Source organism: Cebus imitator, unplaced genomic scaffold (genome assembly GCF_001604975.1).
Source record: "Cebus imitator isolate Cc_AM_T3 unplaced genomic scaffold, Cebus_imitator-1.0 Scaffold331, whole genome shotgun sequence".
Lineage (NCBI taxonomy): Eukaryota > Metazoa > Chordata > Mammalia > Primates > Cebidae > Cebus > Cebus imitator.
This window is the reverse complement of record NW_016107646.1, coordinates 948,763-960,622: the sequence shown is the minus strand read 5'-3', so window position 1 is coordinate 960,622 and position 11,860 is coordinate 948,763. Positions and strand designations below refer to the sequence as shown.

At 37.1% G+C, this 11,860-nt stretch overlaps 1 protein-coding gene across 2 annotated transcripts in view; it reads left to right on the top strand.

Moving 5' to 3' along the window:
- Nucleotides 1–11,860, top strand: part of STK3 (serine/threonine kinase 3) — a 346,273-nt gene that overhangs the window by 41,997 nt on the left and 292,416 nt on the right. For both annotated transcript variants that reach the window (XM_017505001.2, XM_017505002.2), the window contains exons 2-3: nt 2,487–2,567; nt 9,530–9,658. In XM_017505001.2, coding sequence (XP_017360490.1) covers nt 2,487–2,567; nt 9,530–9,658 — 210 coding nt within the window. The remainder of the gene's footprint in view (nt 1–2,486; nt 2,568–9,529; nt 9,659–11,860) is intronic.

Here is an 11,860-nt window from a genome sequence, read left to right as displayed (position 1 = left end):
TTTTTCTTTTTTTGAGATAGAGTCTAATTTTGCCACCCACGCTGGAGTGTAGTGGCATGATTTCAGCTTACTACAACCTCCACCTCCTGGGTTCAAGTGATTCTCCTGCCTCAGCCTCCCAAGTAGCTGGGACTATAGGTGCCCGCCACCACACTCAGCTAATTTTTGTAATTTTACTAGAGACAGAGTTTCACCATCTTGGCCAGGCTGGTCTCAAACTCCTGACCTTGTGATCCGTCTACCTTGACCTCCGAAAGTGTTAGGATTACAGGCGTGAGCCACTGGCCTTTTTTGTGTTTAATGGGGACAAGGTTTCACTCTTCGCCCAGGCTGGTCTCAAACTCCTGAGCTCAAGTGATCTGCCTACCTCCACCTCCCAAAAGTGCTGGACATACAGGTGTGAGCCACCGTGCCGAGCCCATTTCTGCTGTTTTACCATTGATCAATGAATGAACAACTGGAGACTCATTATCAGTGTTAAAAACTTATTTGACATCCATTTCTTCCAACTTACTGACAGACTCTGAAGGTATGGTTTTTTTTGTATATGTAAGGAAGTCAAACATCTTTTTTTTTTTTTTTTTTATCTGACATACAGAATCCTTCAAAGTCACTGCCTTGTTCATCATCATTACTGAACATAGTTGCAAGCCAGAGGTTGTGCCAGGTATGCACAGCTGTGTGTTTAGATACTGTGGTCCAGTCATTGACAATAGCATATACAGCATTCTAAATGCTAAACTGCTTTTGGGAAAACTTTCCATGCTCATACCTCTGTTCACTGCTGCAAGCAGGCTGTTCAAGAAAATGTTTTTATATTTACTCTTTATTGTTCTGAGGATACCCTGGTCACATGGTTGAATTAATGAAATCACATTTGGGGGAAAGTACATGGAATAAACATTATTTTTAATGAGATTTTTCAGCTAGAGGGTGAGCAGAACAGTTGTCAAGGACTAACAAAATCTTTTAGCCATCATCCAGTCCAGCTTCCCTACAGCAAACCCAAGCCACTGGTATAAAATGTTTGTGAAACCAATCAGAAAAGATGTCCGTGGTGACCCATGCCTTTTTGTTAGTATAATAATGAACCCAGTCTTTCCCACAGAGCAGCTTTACATGTAGTTTGCCTTCTGCATTAGCACCTCCCAGCACAATTACTCTGTCCATGGCATTCTCATCCTGTAGGGGCTATAGTCAGCATCTTTCTGGGGCACTAACACCAAAACTGTGATGTTTCATCAGCATTATAGATGTGTTCTGGTGTCAGATTTTTGTCAGTGACGGCCTTGGCAAACTTATCAATGAATTTCTCTGCTTCTTCATGATCAGCAGTTGCTTTATCACCACAAATCTTTAAGGATTTAATGTTGTGTCTTAAATTTCTGCAGTCAGTCTGTTGAATATTCACGTTCCCTTCAATTTTCAGTTCATCATGATATACCTTTGCTTGTTCCACACTCACCATGCCATTAAGTAGTATGTTTTCTCTATGATGCTGACAGATTTACTCTTTCCATACACATTTGAGTCTTCATTTTGGTTTTCTGCAGTTTAAAAAAAATTTTTCATTAACTTCTGTTCACTGACACTTCTGCATAGAACTTCAACAATTTATCCTGTTTCTTCAGGTTGTTTATGGTGGTCATTTCAACACCATGGTCTTTTGTAAGACGTTTCCCCTATGCTGCTGTCCAGTTTCTCCAGCAGCTTGACTTTTTTGTGCTGGAGATAAGCATAAATGCTTCCTCTTTTTCTGTCACTTACTCAGATTTTCAACATTGTCCTTATGTCACAAAACAGAGAATAAGCAAAAAAACCCACAGCGAGTAATGCACAGTCTTGGCTCTGTGTGGGACATCGTGGGGAACGTGCTGTTGGTGTATCTGGCCTGTACTTGTGCCATTTTATTACTTCTGTGGATGTGTTTGGGTCGGAGAATCTGTGTATGCATGGAAAAGATATGTCAGAGCTGAAGGGGGCTGGGGAGGATCTTTTTTCTTTAAATTGTGTTATATGATTACAGTTTGACTGTGACTCATTATATGAGGTCAGGTGTGGAATTTTCCATTGTGGGTATCGTGTTGGTGCTCAAAAAGTTTCAGGTCTTGGAGCATTTTGGATTTCAGATTTTCAGATTAGGGATGATTAACTTGTATGTAAAGATCTCTAACATAGTTTTGTCAAGTGAAAACAGCAGACAACATAACAATATTTATAAAGAAGGGTGTGTATAAAATTCTTCTCCTATTCAAAAGAGAGGAATTAAGAATATGTGTTCATATTTGTATAAAGGTTTCACAAGAAACTAATAAAAGTGATTATTTTTGGAGGTATTGCTGGCACATGAGGAACAGGGCTTGAAAGGAGAATGTTTACTGTATATGTTTTTATATCGTTTGAATCTTCTGAATATATTAAAATAAAATTAAAAATTTTGTAATAGGTCTTAAAGAAAATATTTTCTTTCTTCTTTTTTAAATCAGTAAACTAAAAAAGCTGAGTGAAGACAGTTTGACTAAGCAGCCTGAAGAAGTTTTTGATGTATTAGAGAAGCTTGGAGAAGGGTAAGTATAAAAAATATGAAATCATGTAAATATTTTTAGAACAATTTAAAAAATATGGTATTAATCTTTCAACTAGAGTATATTTGTATGAATTGAATAATATTTAATAGTAATTAAATCTGGCAGGTGATACTCAATTTTAAAGACTAATTTGTGCTAAATCTGGTAATAGTGTTTTTTTTTGATACATAGGCCATGTATCTAAAGGAAAAGCAAGAAATGTGCTGTGAAATGATTTTCAAGAGGTTTGTTAGTTCATCCCTTATGGTATTCTCATTAATAGGCTTTAAAGTTTTGACTTTGTTAGGCAAGTGACCACAGACCATCCTTTTAGACCCAGGGGCTCATTTATTTTGGAAAAGGTAACTATTTGATATGACAAGAATAGTGAGGAAAACAGTATGCATAGGCAGGAGAATAGTTGACATGGTTTCAAAATAATAGTAGAGAAACATATCTCAGTTTGAGTGGAGAGAAAGATAGGGAACATTTAAGAGAATGGCAAAATATAGGAGAATTTCCAAAATAATAAAAGTTACAAAACAGAATTAGAAGTAGCTTAGATCAGCAAGAACAAGGAAAAGGAAATAGAGAAAATAAAAAGGTAAAATAATAAGCTAAACATATGATGGAAGGAATAGACTCAAGCGTATTTTTCAGTAAATGTTAAATCTCTCATTACAAGACAAAGTATTAGAGTAAATAAGCATGCAAAACCTAGCTATATCCTGTTTGTAGGAGATACATGTAAAACAAATAATGGAAATTTAAAACTATTTATTATTAATAGAGATGGGATCTTGCTATGTTACCCAGGCTGGCCTCCAACTCCTGGCCTCAAGTGATCCTCCTTCCTCTGCCTCCCAAATTGTTAGAATTGTAGCTGTGGGCCACTGTGCATGGCCTATAAGGATATTTCTTACAAAAAATATTATGTAAGAGATAAACGTATATATAAAAACAAAAAGAAAGTAATATTAGCAATATTTATATTAAATACATTAAAGTTTAAAAGATTTCAACTAAATAAAGAGATAGGTAGCAATATCAAAGACAATTTATAACAAAACATGTCAGACAACATAGGAGCTAAATTTATGACAGATGACCTATTAGTGATGTCAGGGGAATCTAATAAAAGTATAATTAATAATAAAAGAGATTTCAATGTATCTCTTTTAGAATTAGACAGATATAATAGAGAAAAGAGAAAGGACATAGAGGGATTCAATATTATGGTGAATAAACTTGATTTTATAGAAACGTAAATATATATAAAGTAAAAATATATAAAGTACCTATATGTATGTATAACTATGCATATATATGGTCTTGCAGACCTTTTTTGGTGGATGTTCAGGGACCATTGTTAAAAGTTACAAATTCTAAAAAATAGAGGTTTTTACATGTCACATTTTCTGATTGTATTAAGCTGTTCTTGTGCTGTTATTAAAAAAAATACCTGAGGCTGGTAATTTATAAAGAAAAATTTAATTGGCTCATGGTTCTGCAGACACTGCAAAAAGCATGGTGCCAGCATCTGCTTCTGGAAGGGCTCAGGAAGATTATAGTCATGGAAGAAGGCAAAGAGGGAGCAGATGTCTCACATGGTGAGAGCAAGAGCAAGATAGGGCAGGGGAGGTAGCACACACTTTTATTTTTGTTATTTTTAATGATTTTATTTTACTTTATTTTTTGAGACGGAGTTTTGCTCTTGTTGCCCAGGCTGGAATGCAATGGTGCGGTCTCAGTTCACCACACTCTCTGCCTTCTGGGTTCAAGTGATTCTTCTGCCTCAACCTCTTGAATAGCTGGGATTACAGGTGCCTGCTGCCACGCCCAACTAATTTTCATATTTTTAGTAGAGACGAGGTTCTACAATGTTGGCCAGGCTGATCTTGATCTCCTCACCTCAGGTGATCTGCCCACCTTGGCCTCCCAAAGTATTGGGATTGCAGGCATGAGCCACTGCACCTGGCCTGCCACACAGTTTTAAACAGTTACATCTTGTGAGAACTGACTATCAAGGACAGCACAAAGCCATGAGGGAACTACCCCTGTGACTCAGACATCTCCTAACAGGTTCCACCTCCAACATTGGGGATTACGTTTCAACATGAGGTTTGGAGAGGACAAATATGCAAACTGTATCATTGTTATACTCACTAAATTAGAAATAAATATCTATAATATGACAAAATCCACACCAACTGGAAATTAGGAAACATAATCTAAGGTAACCCGATGATTGAAGAATATATTATAAATTATCTACAAAACAGGAAAAAGGAGAACACATTGTGCCAATATCTATGGAATACAGCAGAACTAATTAAAAGTTTTAAATTCTTTCGTTACTAAAGAAGATATGCAAAAAATGAACTTAGTGCTTATTTAAATAACTTAGAAAAATTATAAAACCTACCAAAAGAAACTGAAGATTGAATTAAAGAAAAAACTGAAATTAATGAGATAGAAAAAATTAGAAATGATAAATATGGGCTGGTACAGCGGCTTTTGCCTATAATCCCAGCACTTTGGGAGGCTGGGATGGGTGGACCACCTGAGGTCAGGAGTTTGAAACCAGCCTGATCAATATGGTGAAACCTGGTCTCTGCTAAAAATACAAAATTAGCTGGGCTTGGTGGTATGTGCCTGTGGTTCCAGCTACTCAGAAGGCTGAGACAGGAGAATTGCTTGAATCCAGGAGGTGGAGGTTCAGTGAGCTGAGGTCGTGCCATTGCACTCCAGCCTAGGTGACAGAGCAACACTCCGTCTCAAAGAAAAAAAAAAAAGAAATTATATATATATGTACTTTTGAACAGATCAATAAAATAGTTAAACCTCTTAAAGAAAATGTTGACTAAAGAAAATAGAGCAAAAATATAGAAGATTTGGAATAAAAAGGAAGATTTGCCAGTGATAGAGAAATGATTAAATATCTGTTAATTATAAAGGTACCAACTCATAGCATATTATATACAATAGCCAAAATGTGGAAACAACCCAAATGTCCATCTACTATCCCAGATGAATAAACAAAATGTGATATATCTGTACAGTGACCTTTTAGCTATAAAAAGGAGTGAAGTATTGTTACATGTTGCAGTGTAGTTGGACCTACAAAATATTATGCTAAGTGAAGGAAGCCAGATACAAAAGGTCACATATTGTATGATTTCATTTATATGAAGTATCTAGAATGGATAAATCTATAGAGACAGAAAGTAGGTTCTATATGTTTTGGAACTAAATACAGATAATTGTTACACAGCATTGTTAATGCACTAAATGCCACTGAATTGTATGCTTTAAAATGTTAAAAATAGTAAATTTTATGTTGTGTATATTTTACCTCCTCCCTCCAGAAGGGTGCCAAGTATGTTTTATACAGTGTTTAAATGATACTTACAGGTTTTTTTTTTTTTTTTTTTTTAAGATGGAGATAGTGTAACTTTAATATCAAGACCTACATGTATAATAAAATAAAACTATAATTCAGCCTTTCTTTGTTACTCATTATGGTAACTGTTCCCACCTTGTGAGACAAGGTGGAACTCACCTGAGTGTGAATAGGTGTTGCCACTTATCTTATCTTGGGATCCCATTATCTATTAAACTCAAGGAGCCAGTTTCATTGTTGGCAAATTTGTCGTCTTTCTCCTGCACTAACAGAGCTTTCATCAGTGCTGATACTCTCTGGACCCTTTTCATAAACATAGGGAGTGTGTAAGCATGGCACAAATAATATATATCCTTTCTAGTATCCTATTTCCTTGAGCCTTTGATCTCCTTCCTTCAGTGTATACTGAGGCTCACTTAGCATTTCACTTACTGTGGGCCACTTTTGAGTCCAGGTTTCAGTTAACGGCTGAGCAACTGTTAGGGACACCCCCAACTGTTTGAGCTAACACATTGAGTCTGGAATTTCTGGTTTTGCATCCATATCAATAAATTCTTTCTCTCTGGAAATCTTAGAATTTGTTCTCACATATTCTTTAGGGTTCTGATAAAAATTGGCAAAATCTTACAACTTTTTTAGTGTGAATAGTAGCTGCTGGGGTTAAATTTTATACTTGTCTCCCTGGTGTCTATGGGAGTTGAGTATAACTTTGGGTCTGGAAGCAATGAGAAGTGGTGGTGGAGTGGTTTGGAGGACCAGTCCATTCTCCTGAAAAGTGACTGCCTCAGGAGGTAGATAGAGTCTTCAGGCATTGTAAGGTTAATTTTCCCAGACAGGAGGGCAGAGTTGCTTTTGATAGCAAGGGAGGCTTGATGGGATTTGGGGGTTCAAGGTACTCAGATTATTGAGAGTCTGTATAAATGTCCTAATACCAGTTCTCTAGGTACCTGTCTTTACTGTTACATGCCTTAACTTTAACATAATAGACCTGGTGGTGATGTGAATTCAACTTGCATTGTAATTCACCTTCCAGTAAGACTCTAGCTAGAGTTTGTTTTACAGAAATCTCAACTCTGTTTCTGTAAAGAATTAAGAAATTCAGAAGTTTTCTGATTCTGTCAGTCTTGAGCAGGGCATTTAAACATTTAGCTTGTTATGTTTGTTGTGTAACTTTTCAAGTGCAGAGGCAGCAGCCCATTCTATAGTCCTTGTACCTTATTTTCACCAAGCATTGTATTGATACTGCCTCTTGGTCTTTCAAAGCTTTGCTTAGTCTCCAGGCAACTAAAGGTGGTAATTTAAATAACTTTTTTGCCACTGAATGCCATAGACCGACAGTATTCTATTTGTTACTTGTATTAAAGTCATTACTGTCTGCACATCTGTATTAGTCTGTTTTCATGCTGCTGATAAATACATACCTGAGACTGGGCAATTTACAAAAGAAAGAGGTTTAATCGACTTACAGTTCCACATGGCTAGGGCGGCCTCATAATCATGGCAGAAGCCAAAGAAGAGCAGGATGGCAGCAGGCAAAGAGAGAGCTTGTGCTGACAAACTCCCATTTTTACAACCATCAGATCTTGTGAGACCCATTCACTATCATGAGAACAGCATGAGACTCAGTCATTTTTACTGAGTCCTTACCACAACACATGGGAATTATGGTAGCTACAAGGTGAGATTTGGATGGGGACACAGAGCCAGACCATATCAACATCTAAGAAAGAACGAATTCAAGATTCCCATCTTTAAGATTCTTTCCCTTGGAACCACTTCTACCAAAAACTGTATTGCTATCAGGATATAGTCAGGAAAAGAGAAGCTACTCTATATACTCTATCTAATATAAAGAGTTTAGTAATAAAGTTAGGAGCTCAAATGAATTGTGGAGGGGCCAGGGATGCAAAGCTCATGAAAACTGTTGCTAAAGGTTGAAGGTTGAAGTCAGCATTGAAGATCTCAGCCTGAAGCACTGAAGTGGGTGTTTCTCAAAGGCTCTCTGGAAATCTGCTGGAATCCTGCAGTCTTGAGAAACTCCCACCAAGTACGTCAGTCTGTAACAGTGGTGGCTGTCGGAGCAGCAGGAAGCCTCTGTGCACTTTGTATCTGTCACTTTGTATTTGCGTCTGCTACAATTATATCTGGAGAAAACCAGTTTCTCCTTTTTGTATTCACACCTGCATGTTCTTCTCACTGGCAGATTTTTATGAGGAACCATTGAGGGAAGCAGATTCTGGGAAATGGGGATTGCAGCTTCTCTTTCGTAGTGCTGAGGAGTCCTTAGAAAGGAGTGATGGTGTTGCCTACTTGACATGAGATGATCTAGCACTGAATTCTATGTTAGCTTTTGAAGGAAATGCACATGCACACATATGGCTTTTAAGGGGAGATACACACACATACACTCCCCACCACCCAGCCCAATTTGACTTTGGGTACCAAACCAAATTAAGTTACTCCAGAGAGCCCAAAGAAACAGAGGAGAGGTTAAAATATAGTTTATTGAAGTAGCTGCTTTATCACTTGTCTCTTTTTCACTTATTTAAAAAGACTATAAATTTGAAAGGGATTCTGCATAGATTCTTAATATTAGGAAACATTCCATGTCTTCCATTGGCTTGCTCTTCTTTCTCTTCTGTAGAAAAATATGGTGAGAAAAACATGATTTTTCAGGTCAGGATGTGTTTGAATTCTGGCCCTTCTGGTCTATTTCTCATCTTTTAATGACAATAGTGTTTTTCCTTATGATTGTGAAGGTTAAATTTCATAATGCAACTACCATAGGACCTGGTTTATAGTAAGAACTCAGTACATAGTAGTGTTTAAGATCGTTTCAAAGTTCATACTAAGATACAAATGGCTTCTTCCTTCTTTGTTTTTGCTTTTAAAAACACATGAATATTCAGGTGGCTAAGTTTCAGGAGACAGGTTTTGGGCAAGTGACTATCAGACCCTGTTCCTCATTTTATTGACCTGTGTGTAGTTTTTCCCTTGAAGAAAAGGTAGTGAAAAGAACATTTTTTTTAAAGAGACCTTGGATCTGTAAATCAGGTACAAGCAGATGGCTGCAGATTGCCTGCTTCTCTAACTTTGATGTTAATGTGGTCCCCAGCTGGAGGTTTTAACTAAGTACTCTGAACAGAGGTATGATTTTTTTGATATTCTGGGAGTCATTTTGCTTGAGATCAGCCTTTTCTCCTAATTTGAGGCTTTGGCTATTTTTAATGTACATTTCATTCTTTTAATTTCCGTTTATATCTTCCTAATGCTGCATTTGTTTGAGTTGACAAAACATTAGTCTATTTGTTTCATTCATAGGAAAAATAGGCACTCATTATATATTAACTTGATGATTTTTAAGTCTGTAGTTGAAGCAATAAAGCTAAGATATAATTCGTTAACTTTTAAAACTGTTACTTGTTTACTTTGATTTTTAAAAATCATTTAAATAGTGTTTTAAACTAGAAAGGACTATCCACAGAAAACTCATAGTAGACTTGTAATCTTACAGTTATGATATTTGATAGGAAAAAAATAATGTTTTGTTTTCTTTTAGGTCTTATGGAAGTGTATTTAAAGCAATACACAAGGAATCTGGCCAAGTTGTCGCAATTAAACAAGTACCTGTTGAATCAGATCTTCAGGAAATAATCAAAGAAATTTCCATAATGCAGCAATGTGACAGGTATGAAGAGATTTTTTTTCTTTGTTTACCCTTGTTTTGATAAGTTTTGCTAATAACATATAACAAAATTTATTCTTTGATCATGTTTAGTTTTCATTTCTTTTGTTTTTTCTTTTTTTGAGATGAAATTTTGCTCTTGTTGCCCAGGCTGGAGGGCAGTGGTGCGATCTCGGCTTACCGCAACCTCTGCCTCCCGGGTTCAAGCAATTCTCCTGCCTCAGCCTCTTGAGTAGCTGGAATTACAAGCATATGCCACCCCACCTGCCTAATTTTGTATTTTTGATAGAGTTGGGGTTTCTCCATGTTGGTGAGGCTGGTCTCCAACTCCTGACCTCAGGTGATCCGCCTGCCTCGGCCTCCCAAAATGCAGGGATTATAGGCATGAGCCACCACGCCAGGCTTAGTTTTCATTTCTGACTTCCCATTGGAAGTGAGATTAATCCTTTAAGGAAGGTGAGGATGGCTTTGTCAAATGTCTTTAGGAGTTACAGCTCTTTGCAGCTTTTCTGCTTACAATCAGAAAGGAGGCTGGATGTGGTGGCTCATGCCTGTAATCCCAACCCTTAGGGAGGCCAGATCATCGAGGGTAAAGGAGCCCAGGAGTTCAAGGCCAACCTGGGCAACATAGTGAGATCCTTTCTCTACTGAAAAAAAAAATTAGGCAAGTGTGGTAGCTTGGACTTGTAGTCCTAGCTACATGGAAAGCTGAGGTGGGGTGATTGAGGCCAGGAATTCAAGGTTATGATTCCACCACTGCACTACAGCCTGGGCATTTTTAGGACAAATTTATGAGTCAAAAGAAGTTTTTGATGTTAAAAGGGTCATTTGACAGTCTGTATTATATAATCACTTTTACTAATTAAGAAGTTATGTTTTATGTAAATCTAATTCATTCTATAAACATTCACTGAGCATCCCCAGTTGACCGGGTACTGTGCTAAGATCTAGGAATGTCAAAAGAACTAAGATACTTTTTTCTTTTTGAGATGCCGGTAGTGAGGTTGGGAAGACAAATATATACATAAATAGCTGTAATATAGCACACTAATTGTACAGACTCTTGCATGAGTGATGGGAGAGGAAGTCAGGGCATCTTCCTCAGCCAGCAGAGCCAGGAAATTTGGAATGCTGACAAAGAATTAATTTGGTAAAGAAATCGAGTGATAAGGGAGAGTCAAGGGAATTAATAGGCAGAAAGGTAAAAACAGCTCACTGGGGTGTGCTCTTCTGACAAGATTTAGAATTATTGGAGTGGAAAGTATGGGACAGAGAATAGAATGAAATGAGGTTGGATAGTGAAATGGAGCTGATGGTGAGAAGAGTCTTATGCAATGTTAAATAGCCTAGGCTTTATTCTATAAGGGATGCAGAGTGTATAAATAACGACTGTGTGTAATCTAAAGTTACTTAACCACAGAGGGATTTATTATTCTCCCTTAAAAGGTCTGGGGTACAGCAGCAACAAAGTAACAGCCATGTCTCAGACTTCTTTTCTTGTACTTCCCCATCCTTAGCATATGGTTTGTCCTCATGCTTATTATCTCATGGCTACAACAGGGCTGTATAGTCCTAGCTTTATGTCTGCATTCCAGGCAGGAGGAAGAAAGGAAGAAGCAGAGAAGGGGATTTCCCAGAAACCTTCAGCTCCAGTCTTATTTGTCAGAATTTTCTCATGTGTGACTTAGAGCTGGTGACATAGGGTAGTCTGGATACATTGTTACCCCTCATCAATTCAGGGCCTTGTAATTAAGAGATTTATGGAAAGCTTTCTCTCCTAACAGTACATAGTATCTATAGATTACAAGCTTTTTGGCTAATGAAGTGACTGAATAATCCTAGAGGAACTTTGCTGCTTTAATCTGTTCAATTTTGCTTTTCTTTAGAGTATGTTATATATTTAAATTACATTACATATTTTCCATAGCATGTGAAATTCAAGTGATTATAGAAAAAAAGGTACATTCCTCAGCTGTGGTTCCCACAATTTGATATAGAATAGGAGATGAGATAGCATAGTTCTCGGCCTATCAGGCATGCTTTATACTTGCCCGATGCTAGTATTATTTTGTTATTATGGTTAAAAATAGTTCAGGGATTAGTGTTGTACTTTGAATATTGTCTAGGAAAGTCAGGGTCTCAAATATTACTATTACATATCTCTTCCCTTAATCTTTGTACGTCTTGGAACCTGTCAACTCTTTT